Below are 18,067 nucleotides of genomic sequence, written 5' to 3'. Positions count from 1 at the left end.
AAGGCAGGAAGCCTCCGGGAAAGGCAGCTGACTGCTCCCTCCTGGCTAAACAGAGGACACTGAGCAAAGCAGAGGTTCTGAGGGGGCAGAGAGGCACAGCAAGCAGGTGGGCCTGTTCCATGTTGCTCCCTTCAGTGGAAATGCTCTGCCAAGCGCCCTGCCTCCCGGTTTTACCTGTCAAAATCCTCTTCCCTTATCAAGGCTCTGCAGAAACACGACCTCTTTTAGGAAGCATCTGTAACCGGCTCAGTCAGAATCCCCCTCTCCCTTTCCTGGGTTCCCACACGTGGTTGTACCTCCAGTGTAGCACAGGCTGTCCTGGGTGATGATAGCTCCCCTAGGCTGGTGCACAGCTCACCTGCCCCACAAAACTGGAGCGCCTCAAGGCTAGGAATATAATCTTACCACCGACCCCCTGCAGCCTGATTCTGGATGGCACTTCACCCTCCGAACTTGAATGCCGAAAAAGACAAGACAGAGAGGAAGCCAGGCTTGGCTAAGACATAACGGAGAGGCAACAGGAAGAGCCCAAACACAGACAGCTGTGGGCAGGAGGAACTGGTCCGTCCTCCCCTGAGCTGAACTATTTGGGTGACACCCCCTGGACAGCTGCAAGGGTTTGTGCCTCGGAAAACACCTCCTTTTCTGCCGGGGATGCGCTTGTGGCCTGTACTTCCAGACTGAAGCCTCTGTGGCCCCTAATTCCTTTATCCACCAACATCCCCTTCAGGGATTTCTGGCAAGGAGGTGATGCAGGGCTGCAGAGTTCATTCTGTTTAGCCATAGGAGAGGGGCATTGGGAGGAAGAAATTACCTCCTCTGCCCCAGGCCCCCAGAAGGAGCAGGTGAGCAGGAAGGAGGGCTCAGGCTGCTGTGGCTCAGCCTTGAGTGTTTCCCGACTTCTGTCTCTGGCACTGACACACCCTAGGACTAAAGCCTGTGTGCCTTTCTCAGAAAGGCCACGCTGGGGTGGGTAGGGATGGGAGACGGTTTTTTAGGCCCTGGCTATGCTGGCTGGTGTGCCTCTGGAGTCTCTCCCCCTGTGCCGGGCACTGTGCTGCGGAGCTTACACAGTCACCTAATCTATGTAGCCCTGCAAGATACCCACTGTTATCCCCATTTTAGACATAAAGACACTGAGGCTGGGAGAGGCTAGATTACTTGACTGCATTATACAAATGGAAGGTGACCGAACAGGATTCAATGTCAGGTCTAGCTGGCCCTAAGACTTGTGTTCTCTCTACCCAACCTTGCCCAGAGTGAAATTTCTGGAAAGGCCTTTTCTTTCCCATCCTCTAACTGCACGGTCTCTGAGGTCCTTCCACCTCCAACAGGACATCACCAGTAGGCTCCCTTCCCCAGGGGTTGCCACTCAGAGACCCCCAGATTTGCTCCTTATTTCTCTTCTTCCCCAAGACCATCTCTTTAGTGTTCTATCGTATTCTCTTGTACACTTAAACCTCTCAGAAAATAAACACCCAACGCTGAAAACTCCAATTTGTCACATTCCTCCAGGTGGTATCCACCTTTCTGTATCTGTGCTCAGCCTGAGCATATGGTCTGGTTCTACCTTCAGCCTCCAGATCATGTGCCCAGACTGTGTGTCAGAGCCCCCTGCCTGGTCATTCTTCACATGGTTCCAGCACTGTTGGCTCGGCTACCTTATGTTTTTGGTGTCTGGACAAGGCCCAGCAGTGCTTTTTCAGGGACATTCACTTTTACGCTTCCTTTGAAAAAGTTGAGGAACTCCCCAAGCAGGGAAGGACCCCTGGCCCTTCATGCCTCACCCTCATCTGCTATTGCCTGGGGCCCTGAGGCTCTGCTAGGAAGAAGCCAAATTAGGTTGCGTGGGGATTAAAAATGGCCATACTTTTATTCATCTCTGGTGGAATAAAGCATTTCACTTCCTCCTCCAAATCATGGCACCTGTCACCCTGGGTTAAGGTTTCTGGCTCCCTGGGCTAGCCTTTGAGTTCCGGGAGGGCCATGGGCTGCCTGCCTTTGGACACTGTGTGCCTAGTACAGGGCTTGGCACAAAGAAGACACTCAAATGATACAGGAGCCAGAGGGAGAGGGAGCAGACGCTACTGAGCATGGGGCTGATCCTCTGAATATGGGAACACAAGGGGCATTTGCAATGGCTCCTCCATTCCCACGAAAGCCCCGTGAAATCACAGCGTGCCTTCCACCAGTTTCTTCTGTTATAGAACCAGGCCAGAATGCTGGCAGAAAAACCAAGCGGCACTCAGAGATCTTGGTGGATCGGAGATTTATTTAACACCGGCGGGCTCAGAGGAGACCGTTTCTCCAAAGATCTGAGCCCTGAGCACAAGCATGGGAGGCAATTTATAGTCTGTTACTTCCACATTCCGCATTAGTAGTAATTTGGCGCACACCGCAAGCAGGGCAGGAAGAAGAACCCGGAAAGAGGGGTCTCTGAGCTAGAAACTCAAGTTTGTTGCAGTTCCTTTGGCCATCTTATGGTGCAGAACTTTACTTATTTTCCCAACACTTCCACTGGAACCAGTCTGTTGATCCTGCCAGCCTGCAGGGAAGTTTATGATGCCCTTCATTACATCACTAGTCCCCCGTGGCCTGCCACTCTTTACCCTGTTTCCTTGAAGGTGCCCCCAGAGTCTCACAGAGCGCATGCTTTCTCATCCAGAGCAGTGCTCTTTCTTCGCTTCTCACAGTGAGGCGCGCACTACTTTGTAGACCTTCGGTGAGACGTGATGAATCAAAACCTTTGGCCAGAACACAGTGTTAAGTAGGGGAGAGAGAGAGGCCCCGCAGAGTAAACAGCCCAGTAATGGAACACGTGGCTGGATGGCCCACAGAGAAGGGTGCCCAGAACAGTCTGCCAAGCCCACTCTCGTTGTTGGAGAGCAGAGTTTAGCAACACTGAGACCCTGACCCTGAGGATAACGGGCAGCTCCTCCAGAAACCGAGGTGGCTGCGGCTGAAGCTGAGGAGAGCAGCCAGCCCCACTGCTATTTCTGAAGGAACCCCGTGTGATTACTCAACGCGCTGTAATTAAGCTCATCTATAATTTGATAAGTGGGAGCAGCCTCCAATTTTACAGAGTAATTAAGTCTCACTGAGAGCAGCACAAGGTGTTTCTGGGCCCCAACATCCCCTGAGGTTGGTCCCCATTCACTCTCTCTCTCCTCTAACATGTGCCCATCGATGCTGAGCCAGAATGGTCCTCAGGCACGGCCCTGGACTGCGCTCTCCAACCCTCAGGCCCTCACCCATGCCCAGGCCACTGGCGGATCCCACAGGCCACACCCGCAGTGAGACACAAGCCTTAGCCTCCCTTCCACACTGCTCTCTGCGAAACTGTGGGCTAGGAGAGAGCTGAATTCAGTGCTCCCCCCATCACTCCCTCACGGGCTACATGGCCAGCCTCTGAGTGGGGTCCAGCCTAACTCAAGGGCCCTGATGGGGAGACTGAGGCAACCTGGGAGTAAAGGAAGGGGCCCCAAGGATGGAATCCAAGCCTGGTTTGTCTTGGCTCTCCCACTTCCTGGCCCTGTGATCTCGGGCAAATCACGTCACCTCCCTGAGGCTCAGTTTCCTTATCTGTAAAATGGCAATTGTGGTCCCGCCTAAGTCATAAGCGGTTGGTGAGGATCGGATAAAAGATGACTCACAAGCAGACACACGAGCATAAGAAGTTGTCAGCATCTCACCAAAGGTACTGAAACCTGTCTCCAAGTTCTAGCTGCTTGAGGAGACGCAGGTGGCCACTCAGCGTGAGGAGTATGGAAACCTTGCCAAATGAGGGACCTGGGCCCTTGAACGTGACCCGGCCATTTCCAAACACCCGGTGTCCTGTGCAGTTCTGGGTCATAGCCACTTGCCAAAGGAGTTATGTTAGGGGTGGTGGGTTTTGACTCAGTCTTTGGATAAATTCTCCCCAACCAAGGAAACGTTGTCTCAGGAAGTAATGAGCCTCTTGTCACTGGAGGACTTCAAGGCTTGGCCAGCTCTCTGGAGGCTGAGAGTCAGGCTTGATGGTGGTTGAATCCCCTTTTCCTCTCTGAGGTTCTGGGGGCTCCTAGCAGCCTGTCCCAGCCCTAGTCCAAGGCCCTGGTCCCTGGGGCAGCAAGTCTCACCCTACACTTCTGAAGCTGCTACTCACAAACCACCTTCCGTAGTGCCTGCACACATCAGGAAGGCCTTGTCTGTTTGGTCTCCAGCAGAGCACCAGGGCCCCGTAGCTCTCCTTGTTCTACATCCTTATCTGTGGATTCTCAAGCCCCGTGCTCATACAACCCTCGAGCACACTGGGAGCAGCTACAGAATCTGTCTCTGCCCAAGGTTGGGTTTCGGCATTCCTAGAGCATGCCCTCAGAAATGCCACTGATGGGGGCAGTGTTGGCCCAGTCAGGGCACATTTCCTACCGGAGGGACACTAATGGGCTCCTCTGGCATATGCTCTCCTAGGGAGTGGCACCCGGAGCCCAAAGGGGGAAGGGAAGGAGGGGATGGCTCATGTGGCAGTGCTCTGTGGCTGTTACTGTGTATATGCTTACAGATTTTTCTCACTGTTACGTAATTGAGGTATTTTTTTCCCCTCCTTATTTTAGATCCTGGTGCCATCTGCCCTGCTTTTCATGCATCACTAGCTCTGGGCTGGAGGTTAGATCTGGCTTGGCCACCTAGTTCTATCCCTCACTTGGCAAAAGACTTGGGGTAATCTGCTTCCTTATGTGTAAAATGAGATAGTAACCCCACCCTGCCACCTCCCAGGGCCACTGTGAGACTCAGGGGAGCGGCAGTGAACTGGCTGTGGAAAGCACCCAGCACTGCACAGCTCTGCCCGGTGGTTATCTGGCAGCCTGAGCCTGGTGCCACCCAAGCAAGGGAGCCTCTGCTTGCTCATGTCTGCACCTGCACCAGACGGGCTTCACATAGCTTTGCAGAGCCAGGCTCTATTTGAAATGCAGGAAGTGAACAGGCCTCACAGGTGGGGAGTCTGGCAGACCGCCCCCCCCCCCCAAGGACAACAGGGACACCATCCCAGCAGCTGGCAGCAGGCAGGGCCAGGCTGGCCCATCACCTGCTCATAAGCTTCTTGGTCCCAAGTAGAATGTTAAGTGCACCTTGTCAGAAGCATCTTGCAAAAAGCTCTCACCCAGTCTCCGGCCATCAAGGAGAGTACCCTAGAGAGTGGATGCCATTTGTACCCAGCAGAACTGGAGCCTCCTCCCTCCCGTCACCACTCCCAAGAAGGGGCAGCTCTCTGCTGACAGACAAGCAGTGAGGGTCTAGGTGCCAGGGGACCCTGATCTGCTTAGTTCCCAGGGCTGTTGGGGCGAGATGATGGTGAACAGCACCACTCAGGAGACATTCAGATCCACTGTGACACTGGGTGAGTCACTTTCCCTCTTTGGGTCTGAGTTATATCATCTGTAAAATGGGAACAACCACCTCTGTTCTGCCCACTCAGCTGTCTCTTGTAAGGATGAGGACGAGACGTGCACCCAAGGAGGCTCAAGGCTGCCAGGGTGAAAGGTAATTGTGAGGTTTTCATTACCATTGAGATTATCTGGAAAGAAGGTGTCTGTGCTTTTCAATCACTGGGGTAAAAATAAAAACTCCGGGAAGCCTGGAGGCCAGTCTAGCAGCCCTGTATTACTCCTGGAGACCCCAGCCGATGAAGATATGGCTGGTCCAGTGCTCAGGTGACTGCTGATCCCGACCGCTTCCCCTTCCCTCTGGTTCCCGGGTGTCCACGTACACATGTAACTCCAAGTGTCGTGTCCACCTCTCTTTCATAAATTTGAGCACAAAAACAAAACCTCCCAAGATGTAGAAATGCGATCCTGAAAGGTAAGCTCTGTGATTTAAAAGGATGTGATTGTTACGTGAACACGATGGCCATCAAAAGTCCACCTCTGGTCTCTAAAAGGCTTCAGCCCTGCCTGCCCACCCCATCATCCCCACAGGCCCTTTCAGGCCTCCCCCTGCTGACAGGTGGCTGGGTAGGGCATCTCTGATTAAAGACAGAGGGGACCAAGGCCCAAAAGGCAGGCTGAATTTCCTCCTTGTCCAACCCCCTATTCCTTGGCACTGCCTGAGCCCCGCCAGAGGCCAGACCCAGCTGCACAGCTGTTCTTCTGCCTTTTCCTGGTGCCAGGCTCTGCCTTTAAGCCAGACAGCTATTGAGCAGGAGTGCTGTTTCTAAAAGGGTCTTGCGTTTTTGTGCCCAGATTGTCTGGGAGGTGGGGATCTGGAACCCTCTGAGACCTCAGGCATGGGTGGAAGCACCCAAGTCCAGAGAAGAGGCCACAGGGGCTGCAGAAGAGGCAGAACGCCCTCTAGCGGCCATCCTAGCCATTCCAGGGAGAGGCGGAAGTGCCGGTTTGATTTGAAGGGCTGGCGCTCAGGACTCTACCATGGCGGGGGGGGGGGGGGGGGGGGGGGGGGGGGGGGGGCAGCCACCTGGAGGAGAGAGTGGGGCCTGGTTTTGAACCAAACATCCAGGCTCTGGACAATTGCAGGGATAGCGACTTGCAAACCCAAACCCAAGAAGTGATAATACACTCTGCCTATCAGTGACCTGGCTTTTGATTAGAAATAAGGCCATAGCAGGAAAGCAAGCCATCAGTAAAGGCCACCCTGAGTTTGTGTGTGTCTGTGTGTGAAGGCTACACTGTGTGTATGTATGTATACACGTACTACATGAGACAGGCAGGGAGCCTGGACCTACCCCTGGTGCAAGCTTATGTACCATGCACGGTTCCTGCCAAGGATGCCCCATCACCATGGTCGCACCCCAGGCAAAACTAAGCAGACTCAAACCAGAAACAAACCAACCTCTTAGCCAACGAGCACCTGTACACAAGTCCTAAGAGAGGTTGGAGAAATCACAAATGGAAATTTCCAGAATGTCCCCACCCCTTCGAATTGCTGGCTCTGGGTCACACACAGAGGCACCATGGACATGCAAAGGGGTGCTCAGGTGAGGATAGAGCTCATCACAGGATTCTCAGGTAGCTGGATTCAGAGCAGCCCTGGAACACAAAACATGAGGCGATTCTACAGCAGTGGCAGGAGCACACAACCCAGACCATTTACAGGCAATAAATGGGTTGCTCGTGTGTCCTCTTTGGGCCGCAAATTCATGTACCAAAGGAAAGAATATCTGTCCTTTCTACCCATCAGGCTGGTTTAAGAATCAAATGAGATACATTTTTGAACTGATGTTTTGGCTTTAAAATGTGAAGAATTGATAATAAATCTGTTTTTAATATAAACATGTCTTCCCAAACGCTTTGTATGAAATCAGCTCCAGAGAGTTGGATGTACCGTGTTTGCCCTGAGGTTTGGGGGCCCTGCACACCACTCCATACCATGACTGCGAAGGCCCAGACCACTCGTTGTGCGCACAAGTAGGTCTGGGCTGTCCCCTCTGGCTAATGCTAAAACGGGTGGTAGGTCCTCCTGAGACTGTGTGTGGATAATGCACAAGTAGGTAGTCAAGATCCTCCCTCCCTCCCCCCCCCCCTTCCCTCCCACCAGGGCTCCCCAACAGAGGCCAGTGGGAAACTCTTCAGTGTATGTAGATCCTGTCGGAGACCGCTCCGGGCAAGTGGGTCATGATCTGCATTCGAAGCCACCAGTAGTAGTCCATGGGGTGGTAGCGAGTATAGGGCGTGGCAGAGGTCAGAGCGTGGGTGACGGCCTTGATGACAGGGGATGTGTCTGTGGAGCCACTGTTACAGTAGGTCTCCATCTTGGCGATCTTCTCATCAAAGTACTTCCTGCCATAGTCCTTGCGCACCACCTCAGGCAGTTCTTCCCACATCTTATTGGCAATGGCCTGGATCCGCTCAGGGCTATAGAGGCTGGTGGCAGCAATGAAGTTGCCAGGCTCCACCACGCTGACCTTCACGCCCAGCGGGTACATCTCGTAGCGCAGGCAGTCAGAGAAAGCCTCCACCCCGAACTTGGTGATGCAATATGGGGAGCGGGCTGGGTTGGCCATGCGGCCCAGCATGCTGCTGATGTTGACAATGCGACCTACAGAGGGAGACGGCAAACACCTGCTCAGGAGGCACTGCCTGGTGGGGCAGAGGGCCGGGGGCCCGGCATGTTTCCAGAGGCCTGGCTGCAACTGGCTTCCTGGCCCTGACACCTGTTTTGCTGCCTGTCAGGCTGGGGCCTGGAATTCTGAACCACCCAGGGTCAAGGGGCCTTCTCGTTTATAGTCAGCTCAGGCCCACATGTCAGGATGAACCTCCCTGATATTTCCCAGGCAGCTGACTGTGCCGGGCAGGACACGGGAAGAGCAAAGAGCAGGCTGCATACGAGGAGGGCACACAGAATGGGCAAATTTCTATCACCTGCCAGGGCTCCAGCTGCAAGCAGGCAGGGCCAGGGTTCTGCACCTGATTTCAGGGCTAGGCCATGTGGACAGGGTCTCCAGCACCAGAAGAGAGTGGCGACCTCGAGAGGCTTTCCCACAGACCCAGCCTTGGGTAGTGGGATACAGGTGGAGCTGATCCAAGTAAGCCCAAGCAGACCTGGGACCTGCTTGCCCTGGGTGTGCACTCAGCAAGTTAAGGCACAGCCTCATCCTGGACACTGTGGGGAGGGCAACTTTCAGAAACTTCTAAGCTGGAAGTCACTGGAGGGTTGGGGTTTTCTTCTAAAATCCTACAGCTGCTCTCTGGGTTCATCCTATCACTGCCGAAACTTTGGGATAGACCGTATGGATTGTGCCCTTTTTTCCATTATTGTTTGCTATCTAGGGAGAAAATCTGAATCAGTCACTTCCTAACCAACTGACACGGTTTGAGTGTTTTGTCTGGTTCCAGATTTCTAATCCTGACTGTTACTATTACTGTATTTTACTTATAACCACAATCATCTTATTTTTTAACTGTGGCACAGTAACTCATAGGACGGATATACCAAAATTTACTTAACCACACCTCTGTTGATAGTTGCTGTGCACACACAGCTCTGTGCAAAAGGGTGGTTATTTCTCTAGATTAGGTCCCGAGAGTGGGATTATTGCTGTTAATTTTTCAGCCTTTGAGACTGCTGACCTCTTAGCGGCCCTTCTTCCTGAGAATCACACATCCCTTTCCATCTGCCTGGCCATGGCACCTCCACTTACCACCACCCACAAGACCTGCACAGCCCCTGAGAGTCAGGTGTTCAGCTTCACGGGGGAACGGATGCTGATCTGCTGAGACCAAGTTCCATACTAAGCAAAGAAGAAAAGGTGGGGCAAGAGGAAGATCCCTTTCCAACTCACCTTTGGCCCTTCGGATGAGGGGCAGAAAGGATTTTGTCATCCGCACCGTGCCCCAGAGGTTCACTTCTGCCACCTCCTTGTAGGTCTCCATGCTGGTGAACTCCACCTCTCCGAAAGTCGAGATGCCCGCGTTGTTGACCAGGCCCCACATGCCTGGACAGGATAGGACAGAACTGCAGTCACCACCTAGCCTTGGCCTCAGACCTCACCCATCAGCCTGCAGCCCATCCCCCTCCCTGCTCTTGTCCCTTTCCCCCCAGACTTGCCACTTCCTATCCAAGGCTCTTGGGACACTTTCTAGACTCACCAAGAATAACAGGAGACCAAGAGGACGAAAGTGCTGGCTGTGACGCTCCCTTAAGTCTAAAAGGTCCAATCATCATCTTGCTTCTACCTGCATTGACTCTCTGGGCCCCACCATGACCCAGCCCTGCCAGGTGCCTTCAGTCCTGAGTCCCACATCAGCTAACTCGTTTCCACTCTGCTCCATGCAGTCACGTCCTCGCACCCTGCACCCCGCACCGAGTATTCATCCCTGCCTCTGCAACTTCACCTGAATTCACCCTCCTGCCGGAAGCCAGGAGAACCACAGGAGTCTTCCAGGTCAAGCCTTCTCTGGAGGTCAAGGGAGGGACCCAGCCTCCAAGGTCACATAGCAGTGAGAGGCTCAGCTAAGGCTTGACCTCAGGCCGAGCCCCAGTCCTACTCCACCCTGAGACCCTTCTGATCATTACTGCATTCTCTGATCTCCCTTCTGTGAACCACGCACTATTTGCTGGTTACCACTGGTAAGCCCCAGTGTATACATACACCTGGCCTTTGCGGGTAGAGAACCCCCCTCAGCCTTGTGTGGTCCCAGGTGGAGTACGGAATCAGAGCAAACGTACACTCTGAGTATACTTGGGTTGACTGTTTCCGGCAAGACCAGCGAGGGGAGAGCTGGTTTCTGTAGACTCAGTGAACACTGGTGCTGGAAGGATCCTTGGAGCTCTGACGACTACTTTTACAGCCAGGGAAGCAGAGGCCCCGAGGAGAAGGGACTGGCTTCAGGGTGCCCCAGAAGTCAGAGGCAGAGCTGAACTGGGGAAAGTGGCACCGAGGAGGCGGCCTTGATTTGCAGGGCCCTCTGAGTTCTGTTTTTGGGGGGCCAGGGCTGGATGGGCTGGAGCCTCAGGGCAGAGCTGTCCTCCAGGGCCTGTCCTCCTGCTGCCTGTGGGAACCCTGGCCCTGCTTCACTTTCCAAGTTAATCATGGAAATGAGTTTGTGTAAATGACAGAGTGATTGGTCTCTCGCTGCTTTTCTTCTGTGTTACCCAAATTAAAGCTTCAGCTGACCTCTGGTGCCTTCTCCTTCAATTACAGAGAATTAAGGACATTTATTAAGAGAGGAAATTGCTGGTTAACAAAGTGCTCATGAAGCTCTCACTCCCACTCCCCACAGCGGCTGAGCTGACGCCTCAGGCTCTCAGGTCTCACCAGTGACCTCGCAGTGACGCAGCCACTACAACCCCCATCCTGCAGACCTCCCCGGGAAGTCTTCACCCCTCTCTTCTTCCCAGGAAGGGCAGGAGGCCTCCCGCCACCTGACAAGGCTGACACTTCACCCTCCACCTTCCAAACCATAAGCCATCACTCCTTGTCCCTTTTTTATGCAACCTCAACCCTTCCCTTGCCCCTGACCCCCCTCCCTTCAGCCTTATACCCATTAGATGCTCAATAAATGTTTGTCAGATGAATGCATGTCTACAAATACCATGTCTCAACACTCTAAAGAACCTTCTCTTAACCATGCTACCTCCTCACACCGCTGTCTGCTCTCCTTCCCTCCACGGCCCATTTCTCTGTTCCCCTGGGCCCCAGCCCTGCTGCTGCTCCATGGTGTCTGCGGTGCTACCTGCTGAGGATGTCACCGTCCCCCCTCATCCCTCCCTCCCATCTTCACTCCCCTCAACCTCCCACAGTATGAGCACGACTCATGGTGCCTGACATTCACTCCTCCCTTGGCATTAATGATACCCAAGCACTCCTCCATCCTCCCTAACGCCCTTCTTCTACCTGCCCCCTAAATACAGGTGTCCACCAATGTCCTGTCCTACACCACCTTCTCTCAAATTACACTTGGTGCTCAGGCAGCCTCGTCTTCTTTATGTTCATGGAAATTTCCAGCTGCTTTGTGTTTGATTCACACAGGACAGTATCACACTTAAAATGCATACAGGGATTTTTTTTTTTCCCAACTAAAAACTAATTACATCTGACACTGATATCCAAAAAAGTGTAATTGAACTTGACCTGTGGAAGCACATTGCTCCTGGATTACAGCTCTGCTGACTTGATAAGCAGTAACAGTTTGCGGACCTAGGAGCTCTCTGGAGTCCTCAGCCAACATTCCAAACCCACTCACAGTGAACATTCCTGCTGTTTTCCTGCGACAGCCCCGTCACATCACCGCCTCTGCGTCAAGGGTTCCCATGTACCCCTTGCACTCATGGCTCTCTCCTAACCCCGGTCTCCTCCTCCTGATGGGCACTTTCACCTCAATGCTCCCCAGGGCCCCAGCACCCCCGACCCACAGCAACACGTCACTCTCCAGCTGCTCCAGCCCGCACCTCCTCTTTGCTAACAGCCTCACTTTCATCTGGTTCCTCACTTCTTCCCCCATCTATGAGTACTGATCAAGAGTATCAGTTGATATTACTGATCAGTTGATACTATTGATCAAGATCAAAAGGACAGCTGCCAGCCCCTGAATAAGCACTTTGCATGCATTCATTCAGATATTAAGTTGTCCCAGGTCTGGATGAGGCAACTGAGGCTCAGGGAGGTTAAGTGCCCTGCTCAATGTCACCCAGCTAACAGGTAGACAGGATAGAAAACACAGCCCTCATGCTCAACTCTGCGCTGCTGTTGGCTTCCTCTGCTGTCACAGAATCGGTGTCTTCTTTCCTCTTTCCACAGCGTTACTCTGGGTCCCGGTGGCCTCCCTCCAGTATCATTGGAGAAGACTCTCCCAGGTCTCCTTGTCACAGCCTTTGTCCTCCACCTCCATCCTGATAGGCCGGTCAGCCAGACTGTCCTCTATCAGTCACTTCCCCCTCTGATAATTCCTTTCCAGAGGGAGTATGTGAGGCCTCCTTTGCCAGGCTTCTTGTTCTGCCCTCTGGAAGCCTGAGCCACCTACGCTCCTGCCTCATGCTCCACCCCGCCCTGCTGCTCCCTGGCTCTGCTCAATGCCCCGTCCCTCAGCCGGAGATGAGAGCAGTTTTTGCTGACTTTCTGCCCATGGTGCTGCGGCAGTCAGATCTAGGTGTGAGCACTGGATCACTCACAGGCACTTCTCCCACTTCACAGATGGGCAGGCTGAGGCCCACACAGAGGAACATACAAGCCTAAGGTCACACTTCTAGTAAGAGATGAAGCCCACGATAACTACAGTCTTCTCACTCCCAGACTGAGGGAGTCCCAGATGGAGGACAGGGTCTTCTCTATCTGCGGCATAATGTCCCCGGTGCTGTAACTGTTCCAAATAGGTCCTGCCGTGAAGCCACCAACTTAGGCTTGGCTGGTGTCGCACCACAAACTCCTCCTGCCAGGTCAAACCCTTACTGGTGCTCAGTACACTACCAAGCATGCAGCAGGTATTCAATAAATATCTATGGACTGTGAGGTTAAGTGATGGTTGCAAGATCGGGCCTGCCGGTTGGCTCACTGACTTAGCCTTTCCCTGGGGTGCAGGTGGGCAGTGCTGGTTACAGGCTCCAGGTGTCTATCCAGTCACTCAGAGTTCTGCTGGCAGATGGCTCACCTGCCCTGATCACACAATCCCCTTTATCTCACCCCCCTGAGCCTGGCTCCCGTGGCTTTGACAGATACTGTTCCATGGAGCCAACGTGAAGGGCACCAAACTCCTCATCAAAATGTACGCTCCACTTGTCCTGGTTAGGATCCTGTCTGGGTGGTGTGTTGGAAGCAGCCACCCACTTAGGAACCGCAGGCTGATCTGAAAGCCCCAGAGGGCGCCACCTGGAGCTCAAGGACAGCATTGCCCGAGAAGGGGAGAACTGCAGCGGCTTTACCAGGAAAAAACCGGCCCTTGGGGTGGGGGTGGGGGCCACAGGGAAGGAAGAGAGGTGGAGGGGGAAGTAGGGAGAGAGAGAGAGAGAGAGAGAGAGAGAGAGAGAGACCTGGACAACCACATGTCTGACAGATTTATTACCTTTTTCAGACCGAAAAATCTTCAAATCTTTTTCCAGAAAATGCAGTATTGGTTAAGTAAGGTCATGGTGTGGTTTATCAGCCCTCACTGAAATGCGTCATGAGAGAAAATGCAGTAGGGAAAAGTTTACGCATCGAGGCGGTACTAGGCTTTGAGCTCAATGTGGCTCCGGGTCTACCCTGCCTTGCCTGTTAAGCTAAACGGCCAGACTAATACAGGGAACCGAAACTGTCCTGCCCTGGTGGCAGGGGACAAAGATCAGGATCCTGGGCAGCCCCCAGCTCTGGTGCAGCCCCACTCTGTGCTCGGTCTACAGTGGTGATTTCTTTCTGTGGGCATTTTAAATCACCACAAACCCTCAGGCTGCAATGAAGTGGCTTTATGGTGCTGAATGCAGCTGTTTTCCTGCCTAATCGCTTATGAAGGCAACATCCTGGCAGTCGGGGAAGGTGGGCATGAGGAGGATTTACCACTGGGGAGGGGTGAGGCAGGCTGTTCCTCTCAAGCTGATAATCATCCCAGTGGGACCCATATCCTGCCTTTTCTCAATGGGACAGGAGCCCTGGCTTTGCCTGCTAATTATTAAACAGATGTTCAGTGAGTGAGGGAACTCACAGGCCTCTCCTCAGAAAGCAGAGAGACCTGGCCATGGCCTGCCTTGGGGTGGGCCAGCACTGAGCTGACAAGGTGACACATCAGCGACAGGCTGGCAGGCCAAGCAACAGCTTCTCCGATAGCCACACAGCACAGGAGTTTCTGAGGCAGCTGCTGGCCGGTGACAGCATCTCCGCCTGCCTGATAAATGCTCAACGGGGCCCAGCACAGGCCCTGGTGCCCTCCCCTCCTCCCTACTAGTGCTTGAAGTCACCATTCAGGAGAGCTGCCCCCACCCCATTCTGTGGAAAAGCAGAGAACTGAATGAGGTTCTCTTTCTGCATGGTCTACCAGGAAACTCAAAGGTAAATGTCTTAGGGGCGCCTGGGTGGCTCAGTCGGCTGAACGTCCGGCTTCGGCTCAGGTCATGATCTCATAGTTCGTGAGTTCGAGCCCCGCATCAGGCTCTGTGCTGACAGCTCAGAGCCTGGAGCCTGCTTCCGATTCTGTGCCTCCCTCTCTCTCTGCTCCTCCCCCACTCATGCTCTGTCTCTCTCTCTCTCTCTCTCAAAAATAAATAAACATTAAAAAAAAAAAAAGGTAAATGTCTTAGATGAAGCAAGTAGCCCAGAATGCAGCACCATCACGGCTGTGTACTTCATGAATGGTGTCTCCTCCCACTTAGGTCCCCCATGAGCCGAACTGGGAGGACAGCTAAGTCCTTATGTTACAGGAACTTTCTGTACCATGTGACCTTATTAGCTACTGGCCCTCTAACTTTTTGTTCCTTCAGCTTCCAGTGCCCAGTACCCACCTTCTCCGCCAGCTGCCTCTCCCCCTCTCGTCCCCTGACCGCTTATGTTCCCAGGAGTCCCTCTGTATCCGCACCGCCCCCCCCCCCACCCCAGCCTCACCTCCTGGCCTGGACATCTGGTCTCCACCCGGACATTCCCCCAGGGTGTCCCATGGGCACTTCCCATCCCTCAACCTGCTCCTCCAGTGGGGGGCACCAGGTGACAGGAGAGGCCTCATGCCCCTCCCTCATCCCCACATGCATCCGTCACCAAGTCCAAACAGCTGTGCCTTCCCGAATCTGATCCCTCCTCATCCGTAACACCCACTGCCCTTGTTCAGCACTCCTGCACTCCCTTTAAATCCACCCTCCACACTGCCGTCACAGTCCCCAGACTGACCAGGTCATTCCCCTCAGAAAATCCCCTTCAGTGGCTCCCACAGGCCTCAAGAGAGTGACCATGCTCCCTTGCCTGGACCCCAGGCCCTGGACGACCTCCCTCCTCAGCCCCACTTCCTGCTCCTGCCTCCACCAGACTTGTCCCCTGGCTCGTCCCCTGGCACATGCCGTCTGCTTCTCACCATCGTTCACGCTCTCCCCTCCTCCTGGAACGCCCTCCTGCGCTCTACCACAATCTGCTTTCAACAACCAGCTCCCCACCCCTCTGAAGACTGGGCTGTGTCCTTCTGTTGTGTGTTGCTCCCTGAGAGGGGATTTGGAAATCATCTGGGCTAGCCCCCCAATAAACTGTGAGGTCCTTGGGGACAGGAACTGTGCCTTGGTCATCTCTGTGTCCCCAGCACTTGGTCTGGCACCAGGCCCAGAGTGGGCATCCAATGAGCACTGTCTGAACGGACCTGAACCAGCACTCATCCATTCATCTCTTCTAGAGATTTAAAAAAAAATTTTTTTTTTAACGTCTATTTATCTTTGAGGAAGAGAGAGAGAGAGAGACAGAACGCAAGCAGGGGAGGAGCAGAGATAGAGGGAGGCCAGCACAGAGCCCGACACAGGGCTCGAACCCAGGAACCACGAGATCATGACCTGAGGCGAAGTCCGACACTTAACCAACTGACACCCAGGAGCCCCATTTCTAGAGATTTTTAAACCACCTCTGGCTTTATTTCGCATTGCCTTATTGCATGTGTGTGTTTAATTTAACCCACTGCCTCCCACTGGGCAAGAGGAAGAGCTTAAACAACAGGGAAAGTAGGCTTTTGGCAGGACACAAGTAAATGGGGCGTAGTTTTTAGGAAAGGTGCCCTTGGGACGGCTAGTGCGCTACCCCTGCTGCCCCAAGGTGCCCCTTACCTTTCTCAGGGTCTTCCAGGCTCGAGCGGACAATCTCCACCACTTTGTCCACTTCCTCACTTTTGCAGACATTGAGCTGAACAGTTCTTAGTCGATCGCTCTTCAAGCTGTCCAGCTCCTTGACCCCATCATTTCCTTTGTCCTGAGGAGGAGAGAGGAGCTGCTTCAACAACTTCCTTCCTACCCTGCCTGCAGGATGAGGACCAGGGCCAAGGTCCTGCCAAAGCCTGGGCTTACTAACAACTGCAGGAAACGGTCTCTGGAGACCCACTGGGGCTGTTCAACCAGCAGGCAGTTCTATTCAACCCTAGTACTGATGACAAATCAGGCCAAACCAAATGCCCTAGCTCAAGCCCCCAGGAGAAAGACTCACCAGCAGGAGTCTTTCTCTAAGCAAAGGTTGCAGACTCAGTACCTGCTCGGGCCAGACATGTGGGTATCAGATAATGGGGAGGGTGGGGACTTGGGAATGAAGCACGTGCCTTCCTCTCAACCCCTGCCAGCTGCTGCCCATGTGGGTATGTATGTAACATAGAGTTGCCAGATGCTCAGATTAGGATTTCCTAATTTTTTAAGTTTATTTTGAGAGAGAGAGTGTGCGAGAGAGGGCGTGTGTGCACATGAGGGAGGGGCAGAGAGAGAGGGATGAGAGAGAACCCAAGCAGGCTCCTCACTGTCAGTGCACAGCCTGACACGGGGCTCAATCCCACAAGCCCACGAACCATGAGATCATGACCTAAGCTGACACCAAGAGTCAGATGCTTAACCGACTGAGCCACCCAGGTGCCCAGGATTTCCTAATTTTTTAAGTGTCGGCAACTTACGTTAAAAAAAAAACAAAACAACATAGGCGAAAGCACATCCACAGGCCATATGTGACCAGTGGGCTGGCAGTTTGTCACCTCTGTTCTAAGACAAAGGCCTGTCACCACCAAGATGGTCAGAGGCCAAAGCAGGCTCTAATTCCAGCTCAGTCACTACTCAGGCTCAGGTACTCTGGTGCATCCTTTACCAGGTGCCCAGTTTTTCCAGCTTAGAAATAAGGACATTGCCACCTGTCCTGATCTGCTCAGGTTAACAGAATGAGGAAATCATCTTTATTTAAAACCTGCTAAACTATAAAGCGCTATGCAAATCCAGGTATTCTTAAACACGAGAAAGCAAACATTTCTTGGGCCTCCATCATGTTCTTAGCCCTGTGCTAAGAACTGGAGACACAAAAATAAATAACTCAGCCCCTGTTGTCAAAGAGGCACCTTGTAAGGAAGGGAGCAGATGCATCAGTGAACAACACAGGCAGTATTTGCTGCATTGAAACCTTGCAAGAGGTGAGAGACTGCACAGAAGGTGGGACAGACAGGGACGGCCTTTCAAGAGCAGTGACAGCTGAGGCCATGAGCCAGAGGGGCCCTGGGGATGGGACATCTCAGGCATAGGAAAGTCCTTTTCAGGCAGAGCAGAGGCATAAGGAAATGGTTGCACATGCGGCTGGGGAGGTGGGCGGCGGTCTTCTTGGGGGCAATGGTGAGCTGCTGGAGGGTGTGGATAAAAGCAGGCATCATTTACTGAGTGTTTACCATGCTTCCCACTGTGCTAAGCACTTGCCGTGCATTTCTCATTAGCCCTCACATCATGAGGCCGGTTGTATTACCATATTTCATCTATTCTATAATCCACATTTTTTCCACCATAGGGATCAGCTACAATGGATGTGAAAGTCAAACACTGTCCGTTACAATTTGATTGACAGTGACTTTCTTAGTGGTGCATGAAACAGTAATGCATCTTATAAGAGGACTACATAGCTGCCAGATGCTGACGTGAGGGAGATATCCTTACTCCCAGCCAAGGGCTTGCCTCAGCTACAAGAAGTACTGAA

General features: G+C 53.2%; 1 protein-coding gene across 2 annotated transcripts in view; it reads right to left on the bottom strand.

Annotated features, from left to right (window-relative positions):
• Positions 1-7,237: 7,237 nt before the first annotated feature.
• BDH1 (3-hydroxybutyrate dehydrogenase 1) overlaps positions 7,238-18,067 on the bottom strand; it is a 41,190-nt gene continuing 30,360 nt past the window's right edge. For both annotated transcript variants that reach the window (XM_047098912.1, XM_047098913.1), the window contains 3 exons: positions 16,189-16,330; positions 9,275-9,427; positions 7,238-8,031 (listed from right to left, as the gene is read on the bottom strand). In XM_047098912.1, coding sequence (XP_046954868.1) covers positions 7,562-8,031; positions 9,275-9,427; positions 16,189-16,330 — 765 coding nt within the window. In that variant the 3' untranslated portion in view covers positions 7,238-7,561. The remainder of the gene's footprint in view (positions 8,032-9,274; positions 9,428-16,188; positions 16,331-18,067) is intronic.

This window comes from Lynx rufus, unplaced genomic scaffold (assembly GCF_022079265.1).
Source record: "Lynx rufus isolate CCGP_SWC_20201006 ecotype Redwood Valley unplaced genomic scaffold, mLynRuf1.p SCAF_5, whole genome shotgun sequence".
Lineage (NCBI taxonomy): Eukaryota > Metazoa > Chordata > Mammalia > Carnivora > Felidae > Lynx > Lynx rufus.
Note: the sequence above shows the minus strand (reverse complement) of the source record. Positions and strands in the feature narration are given on the sequence as shown.